Source organism: Zonotrichia albicollis, chromosome 5, assembly GCF_047830755.1.
Source record: "Zonotrichia albicollis isolate bZonAlb1 chromosome 5, bZonAlb1.hap1, whole genome shotgun sequence".
Lineage (NCBI taxonomy): Eukaryota > Metazoa > Chordata > Aves > Passeriformes > Passerellidae > Zonotrichia > Zonotrichia albicollis.
The window spans coordinates 69,034,794-69,060,524 of record NC_133823.1 but is presented as its reverse complement, the minus strand read 5'-3'; the positions used below and the strand labels follow the sequence as shown (position 1 = coordinate 69,060,524).

Genomic DNA, 25,731 nt, shown 5'->3' with positions numbered 1-25,731 from the left:
GTCACTAATTAACATGTCTCTCACTTCCTCTTTTCCAGTTTGTTAGTTCAAAAAAAGGGCTTCATGCTTTATCCCATGACATCTTTATGCCTTTGGTAGCAGATGGTGCCAAATGTTTTTGGGATAATGCAAACAAATGGATTATCTTTATCTTAAATATTGTCTTAACTCTTTTCTCTGATGTGAGAAAAAAAGATTTCAGCGATAAAAACAAGATTAGACTGTTAGAGTAGGTTAGGAGTCTTTTTGCCAGTATTCAAAACAAACACTCAAAAAAAAAATCATACAGGAATTAAAAACAAACTGCCCAGTCAAAACCCTCACCCCTTCTTTCACCTCAATTTTTCAACAAAAAACTACTGGAGAGATTCTATTAGAACTGCTTGTCAATTTTGGAAGGCCTAAGCTAAAGCTTATTCACTAAGAAGTCTCACAGTGTAAGGATGTGGATAAAGCACTGGAAGGTGTGGGATATCAGCACCTCAGGACTGAGGTGCCGAGTCACCGAGACCACCCTTGGGGGGCTCGGGAGTCCTGGAATGTTGCCAGAAGTGTCTGGTGGCTGGACTTTGATCCTACACGGGAGACGACACCTGTATGAGGACAGGAGGATTTCACCGGGGTGAATGGCGAAGGGATTAGTTAATTAGAGGGTGAGACACAGGGTTTAGGATTTCTGTGCAGGGGGGTTTAGAGAAGTAAGATGGAGGAATTGGGGCGTGTCCTGTCCTTCTTCTTCTTCTTCTTCTCCTCCATCTTCTGTGGTGATGGTGGCACTTTGGGATTGGTCATTACTAAAAGTGCACCGGGCAATAAGGGTGAAAGGTATTGGGGAAAAATGATAAATATTGTATACGCAACTTTGGGTATAAGGATAGGTGGCTGTCCGGAGGGAGGGGAGTGTGCTCATGGCTGGCTGCTGAGCAGAGCTCTGTCGGGCCGAGAGAAAATTTTTTAGATAAACAATTAATAAACACAGAGACCGAGAAAAGAATTGAGGCCTCTTCTCATCCTTTGATACGCGGGCTGCCCCAAGGCCACCCCGGGCCTTTCCAGGCCCTCCAAACAGCCGAAAACCGGACAGGAAGGTTATTAGAGCTCAGCAAAATGTGCAGAAAGGTGACAAAGACACTGAAGACAGCAGAACCAAAACAGCAATGGATAAAAATGTGCCGGACAGAGCATTTGCAAGAGGGCATAATTGAAAGAAATGTTTCTTTATGAAGACATGTGTGAAGCACACTAGCCACATGCTGTAATTCTGAGTCAAGTCTGCAAATTTGAGTGGCACCAGGTATGTGTGAAGGCCTTTTTGCTGTGGTTTTGTACTTTGAGGGTCTATTAGGAAAATAAAGAAATTACTAATTCACTGTGCAGAAGGTTTTACTCACCACGTGCAGTTGGCGAGTCAGCTGCTGAATGCTACTCAGCTGATCCTAAAAAGAGAATTCAGAGTTTCTTATCATTATTACAGTCAGAAAAAGTGAATAATTAGAAAGCTTCACTGTCACCTGAAAACATTATAAAAACCCCCTATACATGTAGCAGGAAATTCAGTGTGTTTTCATGGATTTCAGCTAGATTGGCTTCATACCCCATGAAATTAGATTTCCTACTGAATTATCTGTCTCATTTTTCCTGGGTCACAAATTGCCTCCCTCCAAACCTCACATGCACTTGAAGGGACACATGAACAGTGCTTTTAAAGAGTCATACAGACTGTGGTGCTGTCCAAGCATTTTTGCTAAGCAAAGTAACAGACATGCACCCACTAATTAAAAAATGCCTGTTATGGACATTTTAATTTGTTCTTGGCCATACAGTCCTTATGATGTCCCCTCTCCTCCTTGCCTTCTGTCAACTCCAATTCTACTTGATCTTACCTATTTCTATTGACCTCTGACAGCTGTTTGCTGCTCCTTCATTGAGGAGCTAAACCTAAAATAAAAGTTTATTTAACTGGAGAGCTGTTTTCTCTGGGAGATGTTTAAGAATAAAAGGCTGTTTAGCCTCGTTCTTGTCAAGGTGGAATTACAATGCACCAAAAAAATTTAGTTACTAATAAGAAATGGAATCTGGAAGCCCTACAACAGCTACCAATGGCTCTCTATACTCTGCTGTGTATGTTATTAGTAACTGACAATGCAACACAAAAAATAATTAATAGAAGAAACAGGAGCAGAAATTTGGAACTACACAAAGATCAGAATCCTCTTAACTAGTCCTTGAAATAATTATGAAATTTGACAGAGTACAACAGCTGCACAGACACTTACCCTTTTTCTCAGAAAGGATCACACTATCAAGGTGAACTTAATACCACAAAAAACCAAAAATCAGTAAAAAAATATTCCTGAGGTGAACTGTAGCTGTGCCCACAAGTGAAGTGTTTTTGAAAATAGAGAGGAAATATGAAAAGAATTTGTACATTCTCTCCTAGAAATACATGTAGCAAAGTACATAAAAGTTTCTATTAGTTCTTCACACACACTGAGCATCTTTACACAGCTCATCAGAGCAGAACAACTTTTCTAAGAATTTCCTGAAAGGCTCCCCAGACTCAGCAGAAGAGAAACAGGCTGCTAAACACAAGCTAGCATTAGACAAAGATTAGTGAGCTTAATTTTTTCACCTGTTTACTTCTTTAATGAATAACAGCAAGAAATGGTGACTGCTTTTCCAGTTATTCAAAGGAGAACAGATACAGAAAGACTTTCCCCTCAGAACTCAGAAATCTTAAGCAACTCTTCCAGATGTTCCACCATCCTGAAGATTTCCGACCGTGCAATTCAAACACAGGATTATTTATGTGCACGTGCACATTTTGTGTACACACATATATGTACATGAAAAAGAAAAAAAGAACCAAAAGAAATGAGAATTACACTCTGCTTTTTCCTCTCAGCTATGAGGAGGTGTGTCCTGGTCAGGCGCTCCTGGTACTGCTGCTGAAGGCGGTCGTGCTCCTGGGACAGCGTCTGCCAGCGCTCCACTGCCCGCTCTCTCTCCTAATTTACAGAAAAAGATTCTGTCACAGCACCTTTGTCTTCAGCTGGCATTGGCTAAAAAGACAGGCCTTAACTTCTGTTCTGAAGAAATGCCATTACTATGCTTTTCTCTGCACATATTATTTTAAAATTTAAATTCAAGTGCAGAAAAACAGATGCTTGGAAGTTGAAATTCCACTTCCGGTTGCCTTTTTTTTGAAGAGTTCAAACTTTCACAGGTCTTTAAGGTAGGCCTGCAGTATAGACACTATTCAAATACCAAAATTCAATTGATATATTGTAATAAACTGAACAAAATTCGCTTGTGCTTTTACACTTAGATACTATTTTCTACATCCCACGCTTCCCCCTCCTCATATCTCATTACAAAGTTTTGATTAAAAGGACAAGTTGCTACAAAAAGCTTGAATTGAACAAAATATTTCATGGAGTTGCTGATCATGAATTTGACATACAGATGAAGTCAACTAGGCAAAATTAATGACACAAATTAATATTAAAAATTATTTTATGAATCTAGGAAAGAAGTTTCTTCAATCTTTGAGCTCAAGAGGGGCTCAAAACAGCCTCAAGGAACTGTGCCCAAATGATTTCTGAATCAAAAAACAAAACAGCCTCCCCTAATCTGCCAAGGCACAACAAGAGAAATAAAACAATATAAATGTTTCATCTCACACACTTGCTTTGCCACACGTAGCTCCTCTTGGAGGGCTCTCACTGTGCCTTCATCTGCAGGAATATCAGTTTCCAGATGCACAAAAGGAAGAGCCTGCAGTTGCTTCTCAAGAGGCTCTTTCAACTCTGCATGCAGCCTGAAATTCAAAGAACTAAGTTCAGCAAGGTATTTCTTTAAAAGGGATTTTTTTTAACAACTGAAATATACTGTGCCTTCCACCTGTACATTTTACTTCCTTCCAAGTCAAATTTAAATATATTCAATAATGTTCTATAAACAAAATGGACAGTTTGAGATAGTGTCACATCTAGGTCTTTTAGTGACATGGTAACATCTCCTCTACCTGGTGCTGTAATCTGTATTAGCACTTCAAAACTCTAATGTTAGGCACCTGAATTTACTAAGTAGAAGATTTCAAAGATATCAAGGTCCTAGGAAAAAAAAGCTTTTAATGTTTAGAAATCACGAGACACAGTAGCAGCAACATGGCAGTGCAATTATTTACCTTTCATTTTCCTTGGTGACTTCTTCCAATTTTTTCTTCATCCCACCCATTTGTGCCTGATACAAAGACATTCAAGAGTTAGCAGTCATTTAAGTACCACAAACTCTGGTAACACTGTCAATTCTGTATTTCTGACTGACATTGTAAAAGATGGACAATTTAATCCAGCACAATACAGGAAATGAAAGTCAATTGCTTTTTAAGGCAAGTCACAGGATGCCACTTGAATTTCATGGCTGCCAAGTCCTGTTACACCTCAGAATTTATTAGTTATTACAGACATTAAACTTAACCTTTTGAAAGTCTTATGGCTCTTACAGATTGATTTTTAATTAACTCAAGTTTCTAGGGGTAGAGTGGATAACTCATCTTTTATGCTGCAAGCATTTGATGAAAGTTTAGCAATTCACTGAGGAGAAACTGCAGTTATATGGACCAAACTGGCTGTTTTGTTTGCTAGTGCAAGGAAGCCATGGTGCTTCTGTTGCCTCCTGAAACTGATCAAGCTGCAAGACTATTTGCAAAATCCTCACGATGGACAGATCAAACCAATTAAATGCATTAAACCAAAAGCAGTGTGGAACTTCTGCATGAAGATCACAAGCAAAAATTGCTTTCTGTGTACCATAAGTTTCAATATCACTTATATTTTCAGTCATGCAAAAGGAAGATGGATCCCACCTCAACCCCCAGGATGACACTGTTGCAATTTGGAAAATCTCCCAACTTTTCACAGCTCTCCATTCATCCCCTTGAGGCAGCCTGCAGTCCAGCAGCTTTGTGAAGCATGACAACAAGGAGTGCCCACATATTCACTAAAAGGAGAAATTTCCAGTCTGAAATGTAGGGAATGCCCATACCTGATAAAGCTGCAGCTGCTCTCTCATTTCCTCCACCTGTTTTCCATACTCTGTGATGAGAGCTGACAAGCTAAGAAGTTGAAAAATATGATCAGAATAAGTTTTGGAAATGCTGCACTGCTCTGATAATTAACTAGTTTTAAAGAATTTTTAATCTAGAGGCCAGAACAGAGCAGTCACTTGTCTTGAGTTTCAGAATCAAATGAACAAATTTAATCACTACTTTTAAATAATGATTATTAACAGCAAGGGTTCTAGATAGCAGAGATAGAACATATAATGGGATATTATAAATGACCATTAATACAATATTAATATTTCATTGAGTCACACAGAATCCCAAATATTAAAAGACTAGACTACAATGCAGAACACTGTAGTTCTACTTCTATACATTCTCCCTCCTAATATTTTTATAACTGCTAGCAGTTCTCTGAAAATTCTATATTAAAAGCTAAGAAGAAAAGCTAGGTTATTTTTGTAAGAGGAAATTACAGTGATCATGAAACCATTTACTGACAGACAACTGTTAATTGAAGAGTGCCAAAAAAACATTTTTAAAAACATCCCCCAATCTCAACAGACAGCAGTTACCTGTGGTACCGAGATCTGTGCAGTCTTACCAGAACTTTTGTTTATTCTCTCAAATCTTGGACTAGAAATCCCTTCATTCATCTCTCATCCTTTATTTTACAGCTTGTGGCAGTAAAGTCAGTAATTTCATTTACTGAATAAACACAATACCACCTAAAAAGAACTTTTACAGTAAGACCTCTACAGACACATGTATACAGGACCTAGTTCACCTGGATATTTACACTTCTGTGAGCACATGACAATTTCCTTCAATTACACTGCAGCATTCCCATTTATCCCTTGGAATCAGTTACCTTTGGTCCATCATCCTGGATCCTGATGTGCCATCACCACCAAGGGCATGCTCCTGTAATGGAGTAATAATTGAATCATTAGTAATTGCACATAAATGTTTGTGTTCTTAAACTTTCATATGAAACCCAAAACTGTCTGTACTGTAATTTGTACACAATATGCCACAGAATTACTTTCAGGTTTATGTTCAAAAATCCTTGAGTGCTGTCCCAATATGAAAAAATATAATTTTTTTTTTCCTGGACATGCTTTGATTTCAAGCATAATTACATCTGAGGGAAAAGCAACTCAATCTTAAAAGAACAATCATGAGTTTGTGTAAGAGCTTGGTTCATTTCTGTGCATCTCAGCATCAGGAAAGCACTGAAGCCAGAGCTTCTGCACAAGCTTTCAGACAGGCTTAGGGTACCCAGCACAAAAAGCTCCATCAACATGAGGCCAATCTCTTAGAAAAGTGAAGTAGTGTACAGAATTACAAATCAAGTGCTCTTTCAGGGATAAAACTTTCAGAAATGCACCAAAAAATACCACAATCCATTGTTAGGGCAGTTTTTTCTGCTGTTGCTCTGTTGTATGAAGGACCCAAAACAGGGCCAAACAACCCTGAAGTGAGCTGTGCTCCATATTTGGAAAGTTGTTTATCACAAAACACAATCAAAAAAATTTTTACTACTTCCTTGCCTGAGTTCACATACCTGCTCAGCAGTAATGCCCAGAATCTCACTGGTTTCACAGTGTCCAAGTGCCATTTTTAGCCTCTGATCTGCAAAACACCACATTTGAGAATCATGGCTATAACACAGGCCTCCATCTAAATAAATGGGACTGGCAGTCAGAAATGTGTTTAACAATATAATGCTTCAAGGCCAAAAAAAAAGTTTCTAAAATTCTTCTATTTAGCACAACTGTTTAAAAAAATACTTTAAAAAAACCTACAGGAACTGTAATAATAGTAATAATAATAATAATAATAATAATGGATTCCATTCCTGTTATATTCAGTTTTCTTTAAGAATTATTTTTTGCTCTGTTTTGTAAGAATCTGAGTAACACTTTCGTAACTGGAATGGGTAACAAAGAAGGAAAAACAAGTTGGGAATGCAATGGCTGTATTTTGATTTAAACAACTTCTTGCCTATTTTTCTTGCTACGTATCCCATGGTTCTTTTATTAGTTCTAAACTTCTAAAGGAGGATATAGGAAAAAACCAGTGGGCATAGAAAGGAAATAACAGCAAAGGAATGCCAGGAAAGACAAGGGGAAAGTTGCTGCCCTTGCAAGCTACAGGTGCAAAAAGGGACAGATTTTAAACACTTATAGAAATTCACTTCCAACAGTAAAGCATTAAATACATTCTGAAAAAATTTCAGCATGTACCACAAAAGAATGGAATGGAATGGAATGGAATCGAGGATTGTTATTTGTAGGTCTGGCTATTAATATTTCAAAAAGAATTCAGGTAAAATTCAACCTTCTTTACAGCTACATATTTAACATGACAAATACTCTACAACATTTAGTATAATACTGGTTAGAGAATCTCATTTCAGATGCATTACACACATTCAGTGTTTTACAACTCTGATTTTACATTTGTGAAGAAAGAGAAACATTAATCCATGCATCAGGCTCAGAGTAGGCCTGAAATAACTTAGGGGCTCAGCTGGCATTGAAGGCAACTTCAAATCTTGTCCTGTGAAAATGTATAAATATATTAATATATTTATATTAATAATATAAATATATTAAAAAAACTGTGACCTGCTGCTGCTGTGCTGCAAGTTTTCCTGCAGCACTCCTTGGGGACAGGGACATTCCTTGGGACAAAGCACCTACCCCATCCCCAACTCCCAGGAATATAAACTCAGCAGATCCAAATTTGTTTGGCCAGTTCTTTTGTTGGTAACTCAGATGCACTCTGATTAAGTCATGTTAAATCCATCAAGTAACTCATGATTAAAAATACCAATTTTAATCTGTAAAGCAAATTTCATGAATAATTGGCAAGGGAGCTTTCTAAAGTGTAGGAAATGCCAATCACTTGTTTTTAAAACTTTAGAAGTTTAATAACAATAAAATGGTTATAAAAATAGCAATATAATTAGAGTAATAATAATTTGGAAAATTGTGATAAGGACAATATGAGACAATAAGAACTAAGAGGTACAGATGGTCAGAGTACCTTTTTCTGGGCAAGATAAGCCTGAAAAAGGGCACACATTAACAGAGGATTAACCCTTAAAAACAATAACCTGTTGTTTATAAAACATATTTATACACCTCATCCATGATATATAAATTCCATTCAAACACAGGATTCTGTCTGGGCAGTGTCACTTTCTTCCTCTTAATCCTGAGAGTGTCTTCAGAGCTGAGCAAGGCAGGAAGAAGTTTGTTTCTTCTGATAATGGAGCAATAAATAAATTTTCTCTGAAAGATTTAGGTGTCCTCTGGCTGCTATCTTGGTGCAAGTACCTCAATCCTTTCTTAAAAAAAATCCTCACATATACAGTTTCTATTTTAACATTATATTATAACCTAAACCACTACTTAAAAAAATTAATGCAGCATAACTTTCTAACACAACACTTATAACTTTCATTTTCACATTTGCAAAAAGCCAATCATAAAACGTGAATTTTTCACACTGTGATTTCATTACTGTCAAAAATGCATATTTTGATTGGCTTTGCTCAAATATTAAAATGAATATTATATGTGTTGTGTTAGAGAGTTATGCTGCATTAATTTTTTTAAGTAGTGTGCTAAACATAGTTGTAGGTTGTAACAAAATGTTAAAATAGAAACTATGCTATGTAGGATGCTTTTTTAAAAGAAAGGACTCACAGTAAGACAGTAGCCACAGGACACCTGAATCTTTCAGAGAAAAATAATTTATTGCTGTCTTATCAGAAGAAGCGAACTTTTTCCTGCCTCGACGGCGCTGTTAGGATTCAGAGGAAGAAGTTGACAATGACCAGACAGAATCCTGTGTTTGAATGGAATTTATCCATCATGCATGAGGTGCATGAATATGCAATAGGTTGTTGTTTTTAAGAGTTAATACTTTGTTAACGTGGATCATTTTTAGGGCTTATTTTGCCCAGAAAGAGGTACCCGGACGTCCGTAACTCTTTGGTTCTATTGTCTCGTATTGTCCTAATTCAAATTGTCAAAATTATTATTACCCTAATTGTATCTTTATAACCATTTTATTACTATTAAAATTTCAAAAATTTTTTAAAAAGCAAGTGATTGGCGTTTTTCACAATTACCAAAGAGCCATTCCTACAAAAACACGTGCTTTTGGCCATCACCTCATTAGCCGCTTTAATTACTGCCGTTTCGCTAACTAAAAGCACTTCCCTCACTGCGAAACCTACGGAACGCAAACCTTCAAAACCTTCAAGCTGGCAGCGAATTTAAACCCTCATTGCCCGCACTCACCCGGCCGCGCCTCGCTCCCGGCTTTCCCCGAGAAAACTCCACGGAGCCCCGGGGGTAAAAGGCCGCTTGTCCGGCTGGAGAGGAGGGAAAGAAAACCCAGAGCGGTACCGGAGGAGGAAAAGAAAACCCAGAGCTGTGCCGGAGGAGGGAAGGAGGCTGGAGCTCGCTGGCGCTGAGGGCGGGACGCGCTCCCCTCAGCCGCCGGGGCCGCGGGGCGGGGGCAGCGGGCAGAGCCGCCCCTCCGCTCCTCCCAGAGCCCGCTCGGGAAGGAGGCAGCCCCGGTAGCAGCGGAGCCACAGCCGCTCCAGAGCCCCGCGGAGCAGCCTCACAACCGCCGAGGGCCGGGGCGGGCCCGGCCTCTCCCTCCGGGCCGGCAGCGCCGCCCCCGTCACGTGGGGAGCGGCCATGGCGGGGCCCTGGGGCCGGGTGGGAGGAACGCCTCGGTAAACTCTGCTTAGGGGGTTCTCTGCTTGCTGTGGGTTAAAGATTGGTTTTTAAATTTCCCTTCGCTGGTTAAAGCTCCCTTCGGCGCTTAAATTTCCCTTCGGGAAGACAATCGGGCTGTGGCCGGAGCAGCAGAGCTCTGCCCGCCGGGGGCTGTGGGCAGGCGGGAGCGGCCGCTGCTCCCGGGGAACCGGCGGCAGGAGGAGAGGACACAGCCCAGGTTGGACTTTAGGAGTAATTTCTTTATAAAAATAGTGATTCGGCTTTGGAACGAGCCGCACAGTGTCCCTGGAGGTGTTTAAGGAAAGGCTGGTTGGCAATGACTGCAAATGAAAGCTCTAGCTAGTTGTTTCATTTCTTTGTGTCTCAAACATTAAAAGTTTTCCTCTCAGTCTGTTTTTTTGATGTTAGCAAATCCTCTAAATTCATGTAGTGGAGGCCGTTTTGTTTTATGTCCTCTTGTTTAATATTTCTGGTGGTTTTGGAAGGTATTTATTTAGATGTATGTGTGAAAAGCCTTAAGCTTTACTAGATGTCAGTATAATTTGTAACCCTGCAGGTATAAACGCAATGAGAAACGGCATTTATGTAACTATGTTGTTACGGATAGGTAACATTGTTAGGTTTTTTGTTACAGAGCTATTTTGTTTCAGTTCTGATATTTACAAACGCGATTTGGTAATTGACCAAAATGTGTGTTTGTTTTTTTTCCTGGGCAGCCAAAGGGCAATTCATGGAATCTGAGATCTTCTTTGACAGAATTTTCCTTTTCCAGTCGTGTAGTACCCGAAGATGGAATTTCTCATTGAGCACACCTGGGATGGTTTGCCTGTGAGCCACGAGCCGGTTTCAATTGGGCTGAGGCCGGATAATGCAGGATTGCTGATGGAAATTCGGGCTCCTTTCTTTAACGACCCTCCAGCACCTCCTGGAGAGCCAGGGAAACCTTTTGGTGGGCTCTGGGACTATGAGGGTAAGTGCAACTCTTCTGCAAATATATCTGATTTCTGTAGACACTGATCTTCCTCTGTATTTCATATGCCTGGTCTTTTTTTAAGTGACTTCTCAATCTGTGAGAATTCTTTTTTTTTTTTTCAAAACAACCCCAAAACTGGAGTTCAGTAATCTGTGTTGATTTCAATGATTTTGAAGTTGACTTCCTGATCCTGTCAATAGTATATGCACTCAAACTTAGGTTTTGGGTTACTGAAGCAACTTGTGAACTACCAGAGGCTTGATATATTTGAGTATCAAAATAATTTTGTGGTTTATATATATATATTTAAATGCCCTTGTGGAAGGAGAAGTGAAATCCTAAAGATGGATTCGAGTTCTGCTTTAAAAAGTGAAGTGTTTTAATCATTTTTCCAAAGTTCCTTAGAGGAATAGGAAGGTGTGAAACGCAGAAATTACAGCTCATGAAATGCAGTTCAAATTGTACCTAAATGAAATAGGGAAAACTCTCATGGTAGTGCTGGGTGTTTTCTCCTTTCCTGTCCATACTGTCACTTTTACCCATTGCTTTCAGTAATGCAAGAATTTAATATTTCTAGCAGTTCCTTACATCCTGATTATTGAGCTATTCTGATTCAAGCTGTACTAAAATTCTCTTTGGTGTTATTATAATAAATATGCTTAAGTAAAAATAAAAAAAGATATCAGTCATATCGTAATTCAGTCTGAAGTTTTCTAATAATGCCATTGCTGTCAGAAGCACTGTTGTAATTTTACATAAGAAACACCATTGTAGTTCTATTTTGTGTTCCTGAAATGTGATTCCAGTGTCATATGCAGCTTCCAAGGACACCTGGAACAGTAATCCTCTATCCAAAATATCCCTCTACAGGGAAAAACCATTGAAGAGCTAAGTGCTTTCTTATTATTTTGGAGATTTAACAGTTTTAGTTACAGGGTGTGTGCCCTGCTCTGAATGTGTGAGTCTATTTCCCTGTCTATTTCCCATCTATTTCCTTTCCCTGCTGCATCAAGCTAAGCGTTTTCAAAACTGGAATTTGTAAAGCTAATCAAGTCAGTGCAGCTCTTTATAAAGCTCTTTGTGATCACAGCAATTGAAGATGAGAGCTCCTGAAGCTGGAATTGTGGCACAGCATTTTCAATATTTGGTTTGTAGCTACTGTGTACGTGTCAGTAGTGAGTCAGGCTCTGGCATGGCCCAGTCAAAACCTATGAAAGCTGAGTTGTATTAATGGGATATGAAGATCTCAGGATGTTACAGAATAGTTACTATAAAACACTGACACCTTGTTTGCTTTTTTAAAATTTTTTGTTTGATTTGTTTTTTTTTCAGTTGTAGAAGCATTCTTTCTGAGTGACAGAAGTGAGCAGTATTTGGAAGTTGAGCTTTGTCCGTAAGTGCAGCACTGATAAAATCCCAAAAGCTAACTTGGGATTTTATTTTTTTTTTTTTTTTTACACTTGCAGTTCTGATGCTTGTGAGACACATGTATGGTATGAGGGGGACTAGACACAGAAACTGGCTCAGTATGGGGAATGTACAGATTTGTGGTGCTATAACGCACTAATAACTTGACATAATTTTAGGAAAACTGTGCTCTGATTCTTTGACAGCCATGGGCAGTACTTACTGCTGCTGCTTTCTGGCAGAAGAAAAGCATGGAAAGTAAGTGCTCAAGTACATTCATAATGACTTTTATTTAATTACTTCCTCATCAAAAGATAGTCAATACCTCTTATTTCATTTTTTTTTCTCCTCCTTTAACAGGAACAACTTCCTTTGGAGTTTGAGGTGACCAGAATGGAAACCAGATGGGAGGGTAAAGCTCTTCTCCCTTGGAGTTATTTCCCACCATGCACTGACAAGTTCAATGCATTTGCAATTCATGGCTCAGGAGAGGAGAGAAAATATGAAGCACTTTACCCTGTGCCTCCACACCAAGTGCAGGAAGGACAGGAACCAGATTTGTAAGCATAAAATGAACTCTTCTGTAAAAGGGTTGCACTATTGTGGGAATACTTGAAAAAGCTGATCTGGCTTTTGGATTGAATGCCCTCAATATTATTATACTGCTTAGCTCTGGGCCCACTGGTGCTGTACTTTATATAAAGCACTGTAGTTAGTGCTTGGTTTCCATGATAGGTGCATAGAAATTGGCACATTCAGTACCATTGGCATCTGCTTTTATCACCTTTCTCATCTAAATCATGGGTAGGTTGTTCTACTTTTCCTTCTTGACTTCAGCTCCTCCTGGAGTGCTGTTTTAGTGAGAATTTCACCAGATACATTTCCAGTAAATCTCTTCTGCTCCTCCCCTGCTGCTCTAAAAGCTTTCACCTCTGCAGATGGTTCCATGCTCTGGAAAAAATCCCAAAGGCAGACTAAACAAAACAAAACAAAACAAAAAAAAAAAAACCAAAACAAAAAAAATAAAAAAGAATATTAAAGGATGGCCCCTATCAATAGAAAAAACAGCAAATTTGGGTTTTTAAATTGTGCTTTGAGCCTGTTTATTTTCTTTGCCTATGAGGCTGAGATGATCTGGTAAAACCTGTTACTCCTGAGCATTTTGTACAAATGAACCAGCTCTAGAGGGCACACTATAGCTCTTAAAAAAACTTGTCAGACAACATAAGTGATGGTAGGATAAATATTAAATAAATTACCCTTTATTTAAGAAAAAATAAGCTTCTACAACTGTATATTTAAAAAAAAATCTGAGCTATTGTTAATGAAGCATATCAGTTTTCAGTGACAAATGGAAATTTTTATTTTATTACATTGGAGAATGGCTGTAATACCTTCTGAGAAGGAATTCTTTCTATATTGACCCTTTCAAAAAACCCCTTGTCTTTTTCAGATGTTGGTAGCAGATGAAATTGTGTGAAGAGACTGTTCCTTGCTGATTTCATTACTCTGTCTTTGCTCTTACAGATAACTACAAATGTTAGGATTTTGTTTATTTCTCTTTTGTTTGCAGTCATCGTTTGGAATTTTTCAAAGACTTGAACCTGAAAGAACTAACAGGAGAAGACTGGAAGCAGCCTGAATCAGATATATGGAAATCTCTCACTAAATGAATGGATTGAGGCATAAATTTTTGTAGTGTTGAAGTTGGCTGGAGCTGTGTGGAAACAACTTCCTCCTTCTGAGCAGAGGTTGTAGGTACCAGATTAGCAAGGCTTTCCTTGGCACCAGAATCATGGACCAGTCTGAAAATCAGCTGCAAACCTTGTGGAGTTGTTGATTCTCAATGTATGAATGGCTTGGACTTTTTAATCTGTGCAAGAGATGAATCTGCTGCTGCCAGTGCAGGAAGAAAAAAGTGCTGAAATTGCAGCTGTGCTTTTGTGAGAGCTCTGAAGTCTGACAAGGCCAATACCTGGATTGAATTTTTTTGGTTTACTCTAGTTGCTGTATTTTAATTTTGTTGACTGCTGAAGGAGATCCTTATGTGCCTAGATTTTTTGCTTACAATCAGGAGGAAGAAAAAATGGATTTTGGAGGCTCAGTACTTGGCCTGCCAGAGGGATAACACTGCCCTTTCCCATATGTTCCTGTACGTGAAGTTTTGCCTTGCTTAATGCCAAAGGGGAAACTTATTCTGTCCCACAGACCTCTCTGAGGAGTGCCTGATGGTATTTAGGGGCAGAGGATAGATTTACACAAGGTTTTATGTGTTTCAGGTGAAGTTTTTGGGACAAATCATGCTCAGTAAAATCTTTTGGTGTAGTTGTGTGCATGCAAAAGCAGGTTTTTTTTCCTAAGGCTTGTCATATCACTTCAAGAATTTATCTCAGCTGTCTGAGAATTTTTTTTTGGCATTCCCCTGAAGGCTGGAGATACTCTGGGTGTACATTTTCTGTGTATGGGCATGAGTCATTTTAACAATATTGAATATGAGGTGGCAACATCTAATCTGTGAACCGTCACCAGATTTACAAATCATATGTTCCTTTTTTTTGGTCTAGCTTAGCAGCTGCTGCTTGATTGTGCCTGCTGATTTAATAAAGACATTTTGATGGTCCCATTTTTCTCTGCTGCCTTTCAGCTTCACTCTAGCTGTAAGTTCTGCCTGAGAAGAAGGTGGGAACATCTGCCCTTTGTGAACATCTCAGTGTGGTTGATATCTGAGATAAACTCTGAACTAACATGCTTTGTTTAGCTCTAGATTCCCTCTTTGTACTTTCAGTTTTATAGAATGTGCTTTCAAATTAGAAGATATTAGATTTTTGTGTGTTTTTTTTTTTCCTGTGGCAGGCTTTGGCATGTCAGTGCACTCAGCCATCCAATTTGCTCTGTTTCAATTAGACAGTATAGGTTCCTTGCTGTAAAGTGCCATCTGTTGAAAATTGTAAGTATTGTACAATCAGTTGTTTGGCTTCTTTTCCACCTTCTATCCATGTACAGTTTTCTAAAGGATGACATCAGTCTGAAATAATGAATAATTCAATAGACATTGATTAAAGTATCATCTAGACATTGATGCCTCAAAGCTGCTTTAAAAATTTTAGTCAAAACCAAAATGCCATTTGGCAAAACTTTTAGACTTTGTCAAAAAACTGTGTGGAAAAGTTCAAAATGGGTGTACTGCTTTTTTCACAAAGGTTGTTTTCCTCTGAGGAATGATACTTTGTATGTAAAAGATAGTAAATAAAATTTTTATTTCTCTTGTTTATTCCTACTTCAAACTGCTTTGGATTTGACTTCGTATGTAAATTATGAACTTGGAGGGAAACTGATTATTTTCCCCAAATAAGTAATTTAAAGTAAAACCATCTTCCTTGTAGTATGAAATGCAAGTGCTAGGTGCTCCAGAAAGTGGAAATTATGTTTGCAGTCCCAAAGACCTTGTTCTTTTTGCTTCTTGCCACTAGGTGGGAGAAGAAGGTTGTCTAAACTGTGCCTTGGTGCTGCCAGCCTAGTCACCCTCACAGATCCATTCCTTCTTGCTGTATCCTTGCTTTAGAAAAATGGTATTTCAGTCAAACTGATGGTGCTTTATTGGAGACATTTTTGTTGCAAGAAACCCTTGTCATCTGTGCAGTTACAGTTTTAATGTTTGCTTTCCTGCAGGGCTATTTTCAAAAATAATTTTTGAGACAAAACCAATGGAAGATAAATTCCACGAGGTGTCAGTCAATCTGTAGTATAAAAGTAGTTGTTTGGTGTTCAAATGATTTGTGGTATTCAGGATTTAATTTTTTTTTTTGCAAATGTCATGAATAGTCTCTGGCAAACTTTCCAAAAAGGCTGTTTTGAATTCTGAAGGAATTTATTTCATTTAATAGAGGCTGTTTTGTGAGAGGTGGTGCACCCCTTCAAGGGTGAGGCTTCAGTGGTTCAAACAACCTGCAGTGAAACAACATGAAAACTGTGGCTTAAGAGGGATAGAAAATTTGTTTTCTTCAATACAAAAATGTAAAACAAAAAGTAAAAAATGTAAAAACAAAATTATGTATAGAAAACTTGAATGGTAACATTACTGGTAGAAGTGATTTGTACCTTTAACACAAAGCTGGAGCAACTTCAGCTTCTAAGATTTCTTGTAGTGATCCTGCACGTTGAGGTTTTTTTGGATGCTAAAGCCCTTAACAGGAGTACAATTTTGCTCATGTCTTTGAAAACTTTAAAATATTTTTTTCTGGTATGCCAGGTCAGATATTGGAGATAGGAAGCTCTAATTTCATTCAGGACCATATATTTTTTGAATGCTGTAGTTAATACAGCTCCTGCATTATCTGTTCCAGTTACTAGATACATGAATGAGTTGATATTTGTACTGGCCAGCACCATGATGATAAATTACTGCAGAATGTGATGTTAAGTACTGTGTTGCTTGCAGTTCCTTTCTTCAAGGCAGTTTTGTGCCTCTGAAAGCCACAGCCCAGAATGTTTTGTGTTTCAATTTCTGACCATGTAAAAATCCTTTGGAAATGTGAATGGCACAGTGCATAATTTGCTGCACATAAAGTTTAAAGGATTTTTTCCCTGGTACCAGGGCAATCTCTAAAGTGGAATTCATTGCATTTAATTATGGTACTTGTAGAATAATGATGCTGAAATTTGATAGTTAACCTGCATTTATTTAGTTGGTGATCCCTTTCTCTCTTTTGCTGAGTGCTTTGGTTTACTACAGTGTCTCTGAGCAGTGCCTCAGCAAAAGTACAGGGAGGTGTGTTAAGCTTGATTTATTCGCACAGGTTGTATAAACAGCTGTGTAAAAACATATAAACAGCCTCAGTGAGATCAATACAACACTCATCATAAACTGTATTGCAGTTAGGCCTTTTCCCATCTACCTGTCTGTCTGCTGAAATTAGTATTGTCAGGAGAATTCTGTTCTGTTCAAGCTTGTTTTCATTATTCTGTTCCTAACCAAGTGAAAGCCTTGGCTGCAGGGGGTCTGTGGGAGGCTTTCCAGTGATGGATCAGGAGGCACTGTTTGTGTCTGCACTGGCTGTGAACATACCAAAATATTTTCCTGTTTCATTTTCAGCAATTATGCTGCAGACTCTCCCAAAGTGTGTGTGTAAATACGGTCTGCCAGTTCTGTAGTGTATTTGCAAATACAAATGTATTTTTAAATGTGGCAGACCAGAGCTATTAAAATAGCTGAGGTAAACATTACTCAAGTAAAATTAAATTACCACGTCCTTTCTGCTGTTTTAAAACCAGCCCAGCCAGACTAGTCCAGTGGCTTTCTTGGAAAATGGAACAGATTCTAGTGGGGGAGAAAAAAGTAGTTTTCAGATGTTACCTTTTTATAATACAGAAATTCCCTCTGTAGAGCACATTTGTTGCCAATTTAATCTTGCCTTTCATTTCATGAGGTATTTCTCTTGAACTCAGCCTCTGCAGGCAATGAAATTTATATCTTGGTGCCACTAGTAGCTGTCATAAAATTATTCATCTCTAATTCTAGGCAATGTAATTGGTTCCCTTCTTACTGCTGAGTTTGCTTCCTTCAGCAAATGAAACTGTTTGGAAACTGGTACTTTCTCTGTGCTTTATAGCTTATACAAGCCATGGCATTTATATTTAATAGTGTCTGGCACTTTAAAGAACTGATTCTTGTTTTAAAATTGCATATTAGTTTCCTAAATGTTAACAGGGTAGGCTGTGACCTCTTATGCCAAGTATCTGCTTTAAACCTTTTTAATTTCAGCAAAATATTTAGTGGCTTCAGAGGGAGGGTAGTTCATGATGTCAGAAGACAGAACTGTGGTCTTGTAGCTCCTTAAATTCCTGTGACTTCTGGAATGAAATGTTGGGACTTGGTGAGAGGTCCACATTGTCAGGAGCCTTTTTGTGATTTCTGTGAAGCAGCTTTTCAGAAGAGCACAGCTTGAGAGGTGAACTCTCTGCAGAATCTGCTGGGAGCAGGAATCCCACCCTGGCAGGCGGAATTGCCAGGGTTTGACTTTGTCAGTGGGAAGTGCTCTTTGTGCCTGGCAGGGGCAGGCTTGGGATGGGGAGTGCCCTTTGATTGGGAGCTCAGGCTGGGAGCAGAGCAAGGTGATATTTCCCTTTACACTGCTGCCACTCTGTGCTTGAGGAGGTTCTGTGGACTCAGTGGGAGACTGACTGGGAAAGGTACATGGCAGAAAGATGAAGGGATGGGTTTAAAGTATATAAAATCAGATTAAAGAAATCCTCTCAGCATAAATTTGAATTTGGGAGAGTGATAAGATAAGCATGTGCTCTCTTCCTTACTCTTTTTTAGGCATCTACCTATGTAAGAAGGTTACTGTGCTGGAAGGATTGTTGGCTGGAAATATTGCAGCTACTCTTGTAGTTGGAAACCCAAGTGAAGGAATTGTTGTGTGATTCCCTGCAGTGGTTTCTCATTACTTACAAGCTATACTAGAGCTGTGTGCTAGTAGCTGGGGGCAAAGCAGAGTTCCTTGCTGATGTTCTCAAAACTCTCTTGCTGAGCAAAGCTAGTGAGAAGTGGAAGCAGAAAGCTGCCAGAATTCAGGGAATTGGGAAGCTCAGACTTTGCTGTTGTGGGCTAAGTGGAAACCATAAATGAAGAGAGAATGGGAAATCTCCACATGTCTTGCTGCTAACAGATTCATTCTCTTCATGCTCTCTATGGGGTGGAATGAGAGTACAGCATAAATCAGAGAATTGTTAAGGCTGTGTCCTGGTTTAGGACAAATTAGGGGAAATCTCCAAGAGGGAGCCCCCCAGAACAAAACAAACCTCCAACCACCCCTCCCCCAACACCGGGTTCGGGAAGGAATTTCTCGGAGGAGCAAAGTGGAAAACAAAACCTATTTATTTACAAGTAACAAAAGAACACTCCCCAACACAAGAAAAGAAAAGGGACCAGACTGTGTTGTGGAGGGCGCCGAATCTTCTCTAGCAGGCTTCGGGTGTCCTGGAGCTCGCAGGTCCGATCCGGAGCCGGTCCAGTATCTTCAGGGGAGGGTAAGAAAGAGAGAGAGAGAACAAAAAAAAAAAAACAGCGCAAAAGCAAAAAGCAAGCAAGCAAGCAAGCAAGCAGCTAGCAAAGCCAAGCAGCAAAAGCCAAAAGCCAAAAGTGCCTGGTCACACCCCCCCCCCCCCCTCCTCTCTTCCCCATCCCGCCACAGCCAGACTGCCGGGGGGGGGGGGTGGGGGAAAAGGCACAGCTGCCAGACATAACACACGATATTGGGATAAAGGCTGTCACCCCACGACACTCCACCCCTTATCCCATATCGTGAACATACAATAAAAAACATTCATTTCACTTACTCACACCTTTTGACACTTACGCATTCCTCTCATCTTACTTGCTCAAACCTTTGACACTTACAGTTTCCTTCTGTCTCACATTCAACAAACAATGACAGTCATATATGAGTCTCATCCCACAATCAGGTCTCCCTGAGGTACACACCGTGTTGTTCCATCTTTCTGCATTATCCACCATGTATTACCTGGTCCTTGAGCAAAGACAATCCCACGGATGGGTTTGTCTGTACTCGAGGCAGGGTTGATCCATACTGTCTTTCCCAACAAACCTCTGACATGGGCCACTGGGGCTTTATCCCCATCTACTATATTAAGGAGCTCAGACTGAGCAGGACCCGCTCGGTTGGTGGAACCTCGAGTGTTAACTAACCAGGTAGCCTTTGCCAAATGCTGCTCCCAGTTTTTTAAAGACCCCCCTCCCAATGCCTTTAAGGTGGTTTTTAACAATCCATTGTACCTTTCCACCTTCCCTGCAGCTGGTGCATGATAGGGGATATGGTATACCCACTCGATGCCATGTTCCCTAGCCCAAGTATTAATAAGATTGTTTTTAAAATGAGTTCCATTATCCGACTCAATTCTTTCGGGAGTACCGTGCCTCCAAAGGACCTGCTTCTCAAGGCCCAAGATAGTGTTACGGGCTGTAGCATGGGATACAGGGTAGGTTTCCAACCATCCTGTGGTGGCTTCTACCATGGTTAGTACATAGCGCTTGCCCTGGCGTGTCTGGGGCAGTGTGATGTAATCAATCTGCCAGGCCTCCCCGTATTTGTACTTAGACCACCGCCCCCCATACCAGAGGGGCTTCAGCCGCTTGGCCTGCTTAATGGCAGCGCATGTCTCACAGTCACGAATAACCTGAGAGATACTGTCCATGGTTAGATCCACCCCTCGGTCTCGTGCCCACTTATAGGTGGCATCTCTACCCTGGTGGCCTGAGGCATCGTGGGCCCATCGTGCTAAGAATAACTCTCCCTTATGCTCCCAGTCGAGATCTATCTTCAACTCCCCTATCTTTGCAGCCTGATGTACTTGCTGGTTGTTTTGCTGCTCTTCATTAGCTCTACTTCTGGGGACATGGGCATCTACATGGCGAACCTTCACAGGTAACTTCTCTAACCGAGTAGCGATATCCTTCCACTCTTCCGCAGCCCAAATTGGTTTTCCTCTGCGCTGCCAGTTGGCCTCTTTCCATCTCTTCAGCCATCCCCATAGAGCGTTGGCTGCCATCCAAGAATCGGTATACAAATAGAGCCTTGGCCACCTCTCTCTCTCTGCAATACCTAGGGCCAGTTGAATAGCTTTGATTTCAGCAAATTGACTGGATTCACCCTCTCCTTCAGTAGCCTCTGCAACCCGTCGAGTGGGACTCCATACAGCTGCTTTCCACCTCCGTTTCATCCCTATGACACGACAAGAACCATCAGTGAATAGGGCGTAACGTGTTTCTTCTACTGGCAACTGATTGTATGGCGGAGCTTCCTCAACCCGGGTCACTGGCTCTTGCTCCTCATCTGCGACACTAAAGCTTTCACCTTCGGGCCAATTTGTAATTATTTCTAGAATCCCAGGGCGATTTAACTTCCCAATCCGAGCGCGCTGCGTAATGAGGGCAATCCACTTACTCCAAGTAGCACTGGTGGCATGGTGGGTAGAGGGAACCTTTCCTCTGAACATCCATCCCAGCACCGGTAGTCGGGGTGCCAGAAGGAGTTGTGCCTCTGTACCAATCACCTCTGAGGCGGCTTGGACTCCTTCATAGGCGGCCAAGATTTCCTTTTCTGTTGGAGTATAGTTATCTTCAGACCCCCTGTAGCTCCGACTCCAAAATCCCAATGGTTGGCCTCGGGTCTCGCCAGGTAGCTTTTGCCAAAGGCTCCAGGACAGACCATGGCTCCCGGCTGCAGAGTAGAGCACATTCTTCACATCTGGTCCTGTCCTGACTGGACCAAGGGCTACAGCATGAGCGATCTCCTGCTTGATCTGGACAAAAGCTTGCTGCTGCTCAGGGCCCCAATGGAAGTCGTTCTTCTTGCGGGTAACCAGATAAAGGGGTCTCACAATCTGACTATACTCAGGGATGTGCATCCTCCAGAAACCTATAGCACCTAAGAAAGCCTGTGTCTCCTTCTTATCAGTTGGTGGGGACATAGCAGTGATTTTGTTAATAACATCCGCAGGAATCTGACGCCGTCCATCTTGCCACTTCACCCCCAAGAACTGAATTTCTCGGGCAGGTCCCTTGACTTTGCTCTTCTTAATGGCAAATCCGGCGTCCAGGAGAATATGAATTATCTTCTCTCCTTTCTCAAACACTTCTATTGCCGTGTTCCCCCAAACAATGATATCGTCAATATATTGTAAATGTTCTGGAGCCTCACCCTCTTCTAGTGCAGCCTGGATCAGTCCATGACAGATGGTAGGACTGTGTTTCCACCCCTGGGGCAATCGGTTCCAGGTGTACTGCACTCCCCTCCATGTAAAAGCAAACTGAGGCCTGCATTCTACTGCCAGAGGGATGGAGAAAAACGCGTTAGCTATATCAATGGTCGCGTACCACTTTGCTGCCTTGGACTCCAGCTCGTACTGCAGTTCCAGTATGTCCGGTACAGCCGCACTCAGTGGTGGAGTCACTTCATTCAAGGCACGATAGTCCACAGTCAATCTCCACTCTCCGTCAGATTTTCGCACGGGCCAGATAGGGCTGTTAAAGGGTGAGTGGGTTTTACTGACCACCCCTTGGCTCTCCAGCTCTCGAATCATCTTGTGGATGGGGATCACAGCATCTCGATTCGTCCGGTACTGCCTGCGGTGCACTGTTGAGGTGGCAACTGGCACTCGCTGCTCCTCTACCTTCAAAAGTCCTACTGCAGATGGGTCCTCTGATAGTCCAGGCAAGGTATTCAATTGTTTAATACCCTCTATCTCAACTGCAGCTATTCCAAAAGCCCACCTGAATCCCTTAGGATCTTTGTAATAGCCATTCCGGAGAAAGTCTATGCCCAAAATACACGGAGCCTCTGGACCAGTCACAATTGGATGTTCCTGCCACTCCTTCCCAGTCAAGCTCACCTCAGCTTCCAACAACGTCAACTGTTGTGATCCCCCCGTCACTCCAGCAATGGAAACAGGTTCTGTCCCCACGTGTTCCGATGGCATTAAGGTACATTGTGATCCAGTGTCAACCAATGCTTCATAGTCTTGTGGCTCTGATGTGCCAGGCCATCTGATCCACACCTTCCAAAAAACCCGGTTCTCCCGTGCCTCTTCCTGGCTGGAGGCAGGGCCCCTCTAAGCCAGATTGTCCTTCTTTCCTTGGGCATATGCCTTGGAAGTTCCTTCAAGGGGATCGGACATGTCATCGTCATCGTCATACTTAACATCTCGGCTACGAGCGACCGGAGCTGCTATCTTTTTGGTTATACTTTCTCTTCTCTTCAAATCACGCACCCGTTGTGCCAAAGCAGCGGTGGGTTTTCCATCCCATCTTCTCATGTCTTCTCCAGACTCACGCAGGAAAAACCATAACTCAGCCCGTGGGATGTACCTTCTCTCCCCATCAAAGGAGCGCCGGCGTTGGACACCAGGGCTTCTAATTTGTACGGCTGAGATTTCAATAAGGTCCTCCTTAATCTCTTCCCGGAGTTTCTTATGATTCTCCTCTATTTTGTCTTCTAGTTTCTGCAGTCGGGTTTCCACTGCTGCAATTCTGGCATGAGTTGGGCCATGCACAGCATCTGCGTACGCTCGAAGCTTCTTTGCCATATCGAGCACAGTCTCATATGTATCATCTCGCTTCATTATTGCTAGGGCAGAAGCGTATTCAGGTGGCCCAAGTCGCACAAGTTTCCTCCACATTATCGGAGTGCATGGTACCAGGTCCGGATTCCTAGTTGTTGTGTCATCTGAGAAAACGAGCTCTGCGACCGCCATCTCTCTCAGGCGTTGGATCCCCTGTTCTATGGTCTTCCACCGTGTCTGCTGCATATAGAGATCATCAGTACACAGGTACCGTTCTGCTACGCTTCTTAGGACCCGTTCCCAGAGGCTGTGAGGGTTAGCCCCCCTCATCACACCTTGATCGATGGCAGGATCATGTGACAGGGATCCCAAATGCCTCACTTCAGTACCATCCAAAATCGTAACCTCCCCTGCAGCATCCCAAAGGCGGACTAACCAACTAATAATAGATTCATCAGGTTGTCGGCTGTAATCCTTTCTTAGGCCTCTGAGGTCCTTCAGAGAAAAGGAGTCAATATTGGCTCCAGATTCTGTGCCCCTTGATGTGGCCTCTGATTTTGGTGAGGGTCCTTCTTCTGCATCATCGTCATCATCCTCCACCTTCCGATCGGTCTTGCCTTTACACTTTCCACCTCTTGTATTAGCTGCAACAGCCATGGTTTGGGGCCTATTGTCTGATTCAGCTGCTAGCCTGGAGCCTGGGATGTTAGCTGCAGCCTGGGTCACTGGGATAGTAACTAACTTATCTCCCTGTTCCCTTTCTGCTATCTGCTGCTCCACAGTATCTAGCAGAGTACGGTAAACAAACGCCAAGGCCCAGCTCACTGCAGTAATCCTTTCTTCCTTAGTATTACCATGGCACTTCTCCCTCAAATACTTTGCCACCTCGACTGGATTCTGAATTTGATCAGATGGAAAGTCCCAGTCTATAGGATCAGAAAATTCCTTTAAAGTATGGCCCATATCTTCCCATTTCCCACTCCAGTCAAGATTTTTCCTGTTTTGTTTTACTCCTGAATCAGGAGTCTCTCTAACCCCTCTAGAAATCTCAGCTTTCATTTTATATACACTCCAGACAGTATAGACAAGGCTTAATAAATTAAATGCCAGAAAGATGGTTTCTTTCAAACTCAGGGGAAAGTCAGTATTTTCTAATAGAGATGTCAACAATTTGTAGGAGAAGAAGGAAGACAAAGGCTGAAAAGCCCCTTCCTCTTCTTCTCCCCAAACAAACTGAGTACACAGCCATGACAACAATCCATACATTCCTGAAATAAAGTCCAGCACTGTTATCCGACACATCATCACACATAAGGCCAGCACAATGATTATTCTGGTTAGTGCCCCCCGCTTACAAAAGCTACTTATTAGGGACAACATCAGAGCTATTTTGGGGTAAGGAAATAACCCTAGGGACCACAAAGGTATTAAAACTTCAAAAGCCCCTAGGGACCAGAAAAACCGGCAAGCTTCCACTCCAAATGACATTATGAATCACCAATATGCCCACAAAACAACCAAAACCAAAATATTATTGTTATAGGTTTTTTTTCCACTGTTTTTGGCCTCCGGCTTCCCGGCCAATGCACCAAAAATTTATTGTCCTGGTTTAGGACAAATTAGGGGAAATCTCCAAGAGGGAGCCCCCCAGAACAAAACAAACCTCCAACCACCCCTCCCCCAACACCGGGTTCGGGAAGGAATTTCTCGGAGGAGCAAAGTGGAAAACAAAACCTATTTATTTACAAGTAACAAAAGAACACTCCCCAACACAAGAAAAGAAAAGGGACCAGACTGTGTTGTGGAGGGCGCCGAATCTTCTCTAGCAGGCTTCGGGTGTCCTGGAGCTCGCAGGTCCGATCCGGAGCCGGTCCAGTATCTTCAGGGGAGGGTAAGAAAGAGAGAGAGAGAACAAAAAAAAAAAAACAGCGCAAAAGCAAAAAGCAAGCAAGCAAGCAAGCAAGCAGCTAGCAAAGCCAAGCAGCAAAAGCCAAAAGCCAAAAGTGCCTGGTCACACCCCCCCCCCCCCCCTCCTCTCTTCCCCATCCCGCCACAGCCAGACTGCCGGGGGGGGGGTGGGGGAAAAGGCACAGCTGCCAGACATAACACACGATATTGGGATAAAGGCTGTCACCCCACGACAGGCTGGAAAAGACCTCTGAGATTGAGTCCAGCTCTTAAACTAACCCTGCCATGCTCATCACTATCCCATGTCCCATAATCACATTTTTTTTGAACGCTTCCAGGGACTGTGGTGATTCCACCACTTTCCTGTACAGCCTGTTCCAGTTTCTTGAAGTGGGCAGGCAGTTGTGGTTCCAGTGAAATCACCCTCTCAGTGAAGTTCACATGATACATGTTGTTCAGTGGATTGTAGGATCATACAGTCATAGGCTAGAAATCAAATATAAAATGTGTAAGGCTGCAGAGCACTTGCT

General features: G+C 41.6%; 2 protein-coding genes across 6 annotated transcripts in view; one reads left to right on the top strand and one right to left on the bottom strand.

The window, feature by feature from the left end:
* The window catches only part of SCLT1 (sodium channel and clathrin linker 1), a 34,552-nt gene extending 24,913 nt beyond the window's left edge, over positions 1-9,639 (bottom strand). For 2 of the 3 annotated variants that reach the window (XM_014266058.3, XM_026792511.2), the window contains exons 1-8: positions 9,388-9,521; positions 6,636-6,703; positions 5,940-5,992; positions 5,050-5,119; positions 4,190-4,245; positions 3,688-3,820; positions 2,886-3,008; positions 1,392-1,436 (exon numbers count right to left, since the gene is read on the bottom strand). In XM_014266058.3, coding sequence (XP_014121533.2) covers positions 1,392-1,436; positions 2,886-3,008; positions 3,688-3,820; positions 4,190-4,245; positions 5,050-5,119; positions 5,940-5,992; positions 6,636-6,689 — 534 coding nt within the window. In that variant the 5' untranslated portion in view covers positions 6,690-6,703; positions 9,388-9,521. Of the gene's footprint in view, positions 1-1,391; positions 1,437-2,885; positions 3,009-3,687; positions 3,821-4,189; positions 4,246-5,049; positions 5,120-5,939; positions 5,993-6,635; positions 6,704-9,387 lie in introns of all 3 variants that reach the window. The other variant, XM_074542003.1, reaches the window with a different exon arrangement.
* Positions 9,640-9,687: 48 nt separating this feature from the next.
* On the top strand, positions 9,688-15,491 carry C5H4orf33 (chromosome 5 C4orf33 homolog). 3 transcript variants are annotated; one of them, XM_005485628.4, is made up of 6 exons: positions 9,688-9,830; positions 10,607-10,804; positions 12,140-12,200; positions 12,421-12,472; positions 12,575-12,774; positions 13,788-15,491. In XM_005485628.4, exons 2-6 carry the CDS (start codon positions 10,624-10,626, stop codon positions 13,885-13,887), a joined length of 594 nt encoding a protein of 197 aa, XP_005485685.2. In that variant the 5' UTR covers positions 9,688-9,830; positions 10,607-10,623; the 3' UTR covers positions 13,888-15,491. The 3 variants fall into 3 exon arrangements, with proteins under 3 accessions (XP_005485685.2, XP_005485686.2, XP_074398105.1); XM_005485629.4 differs by having other exon boundaries at positions 9,824-10,051; XM_074542004.1 differs by having other exon boundaries at positions 9,824-10,051; positions 10,551-10,804.
* The last annotated feature ends 10,240 nt before the right edge of the window (positions 15,492-25,731 follow it).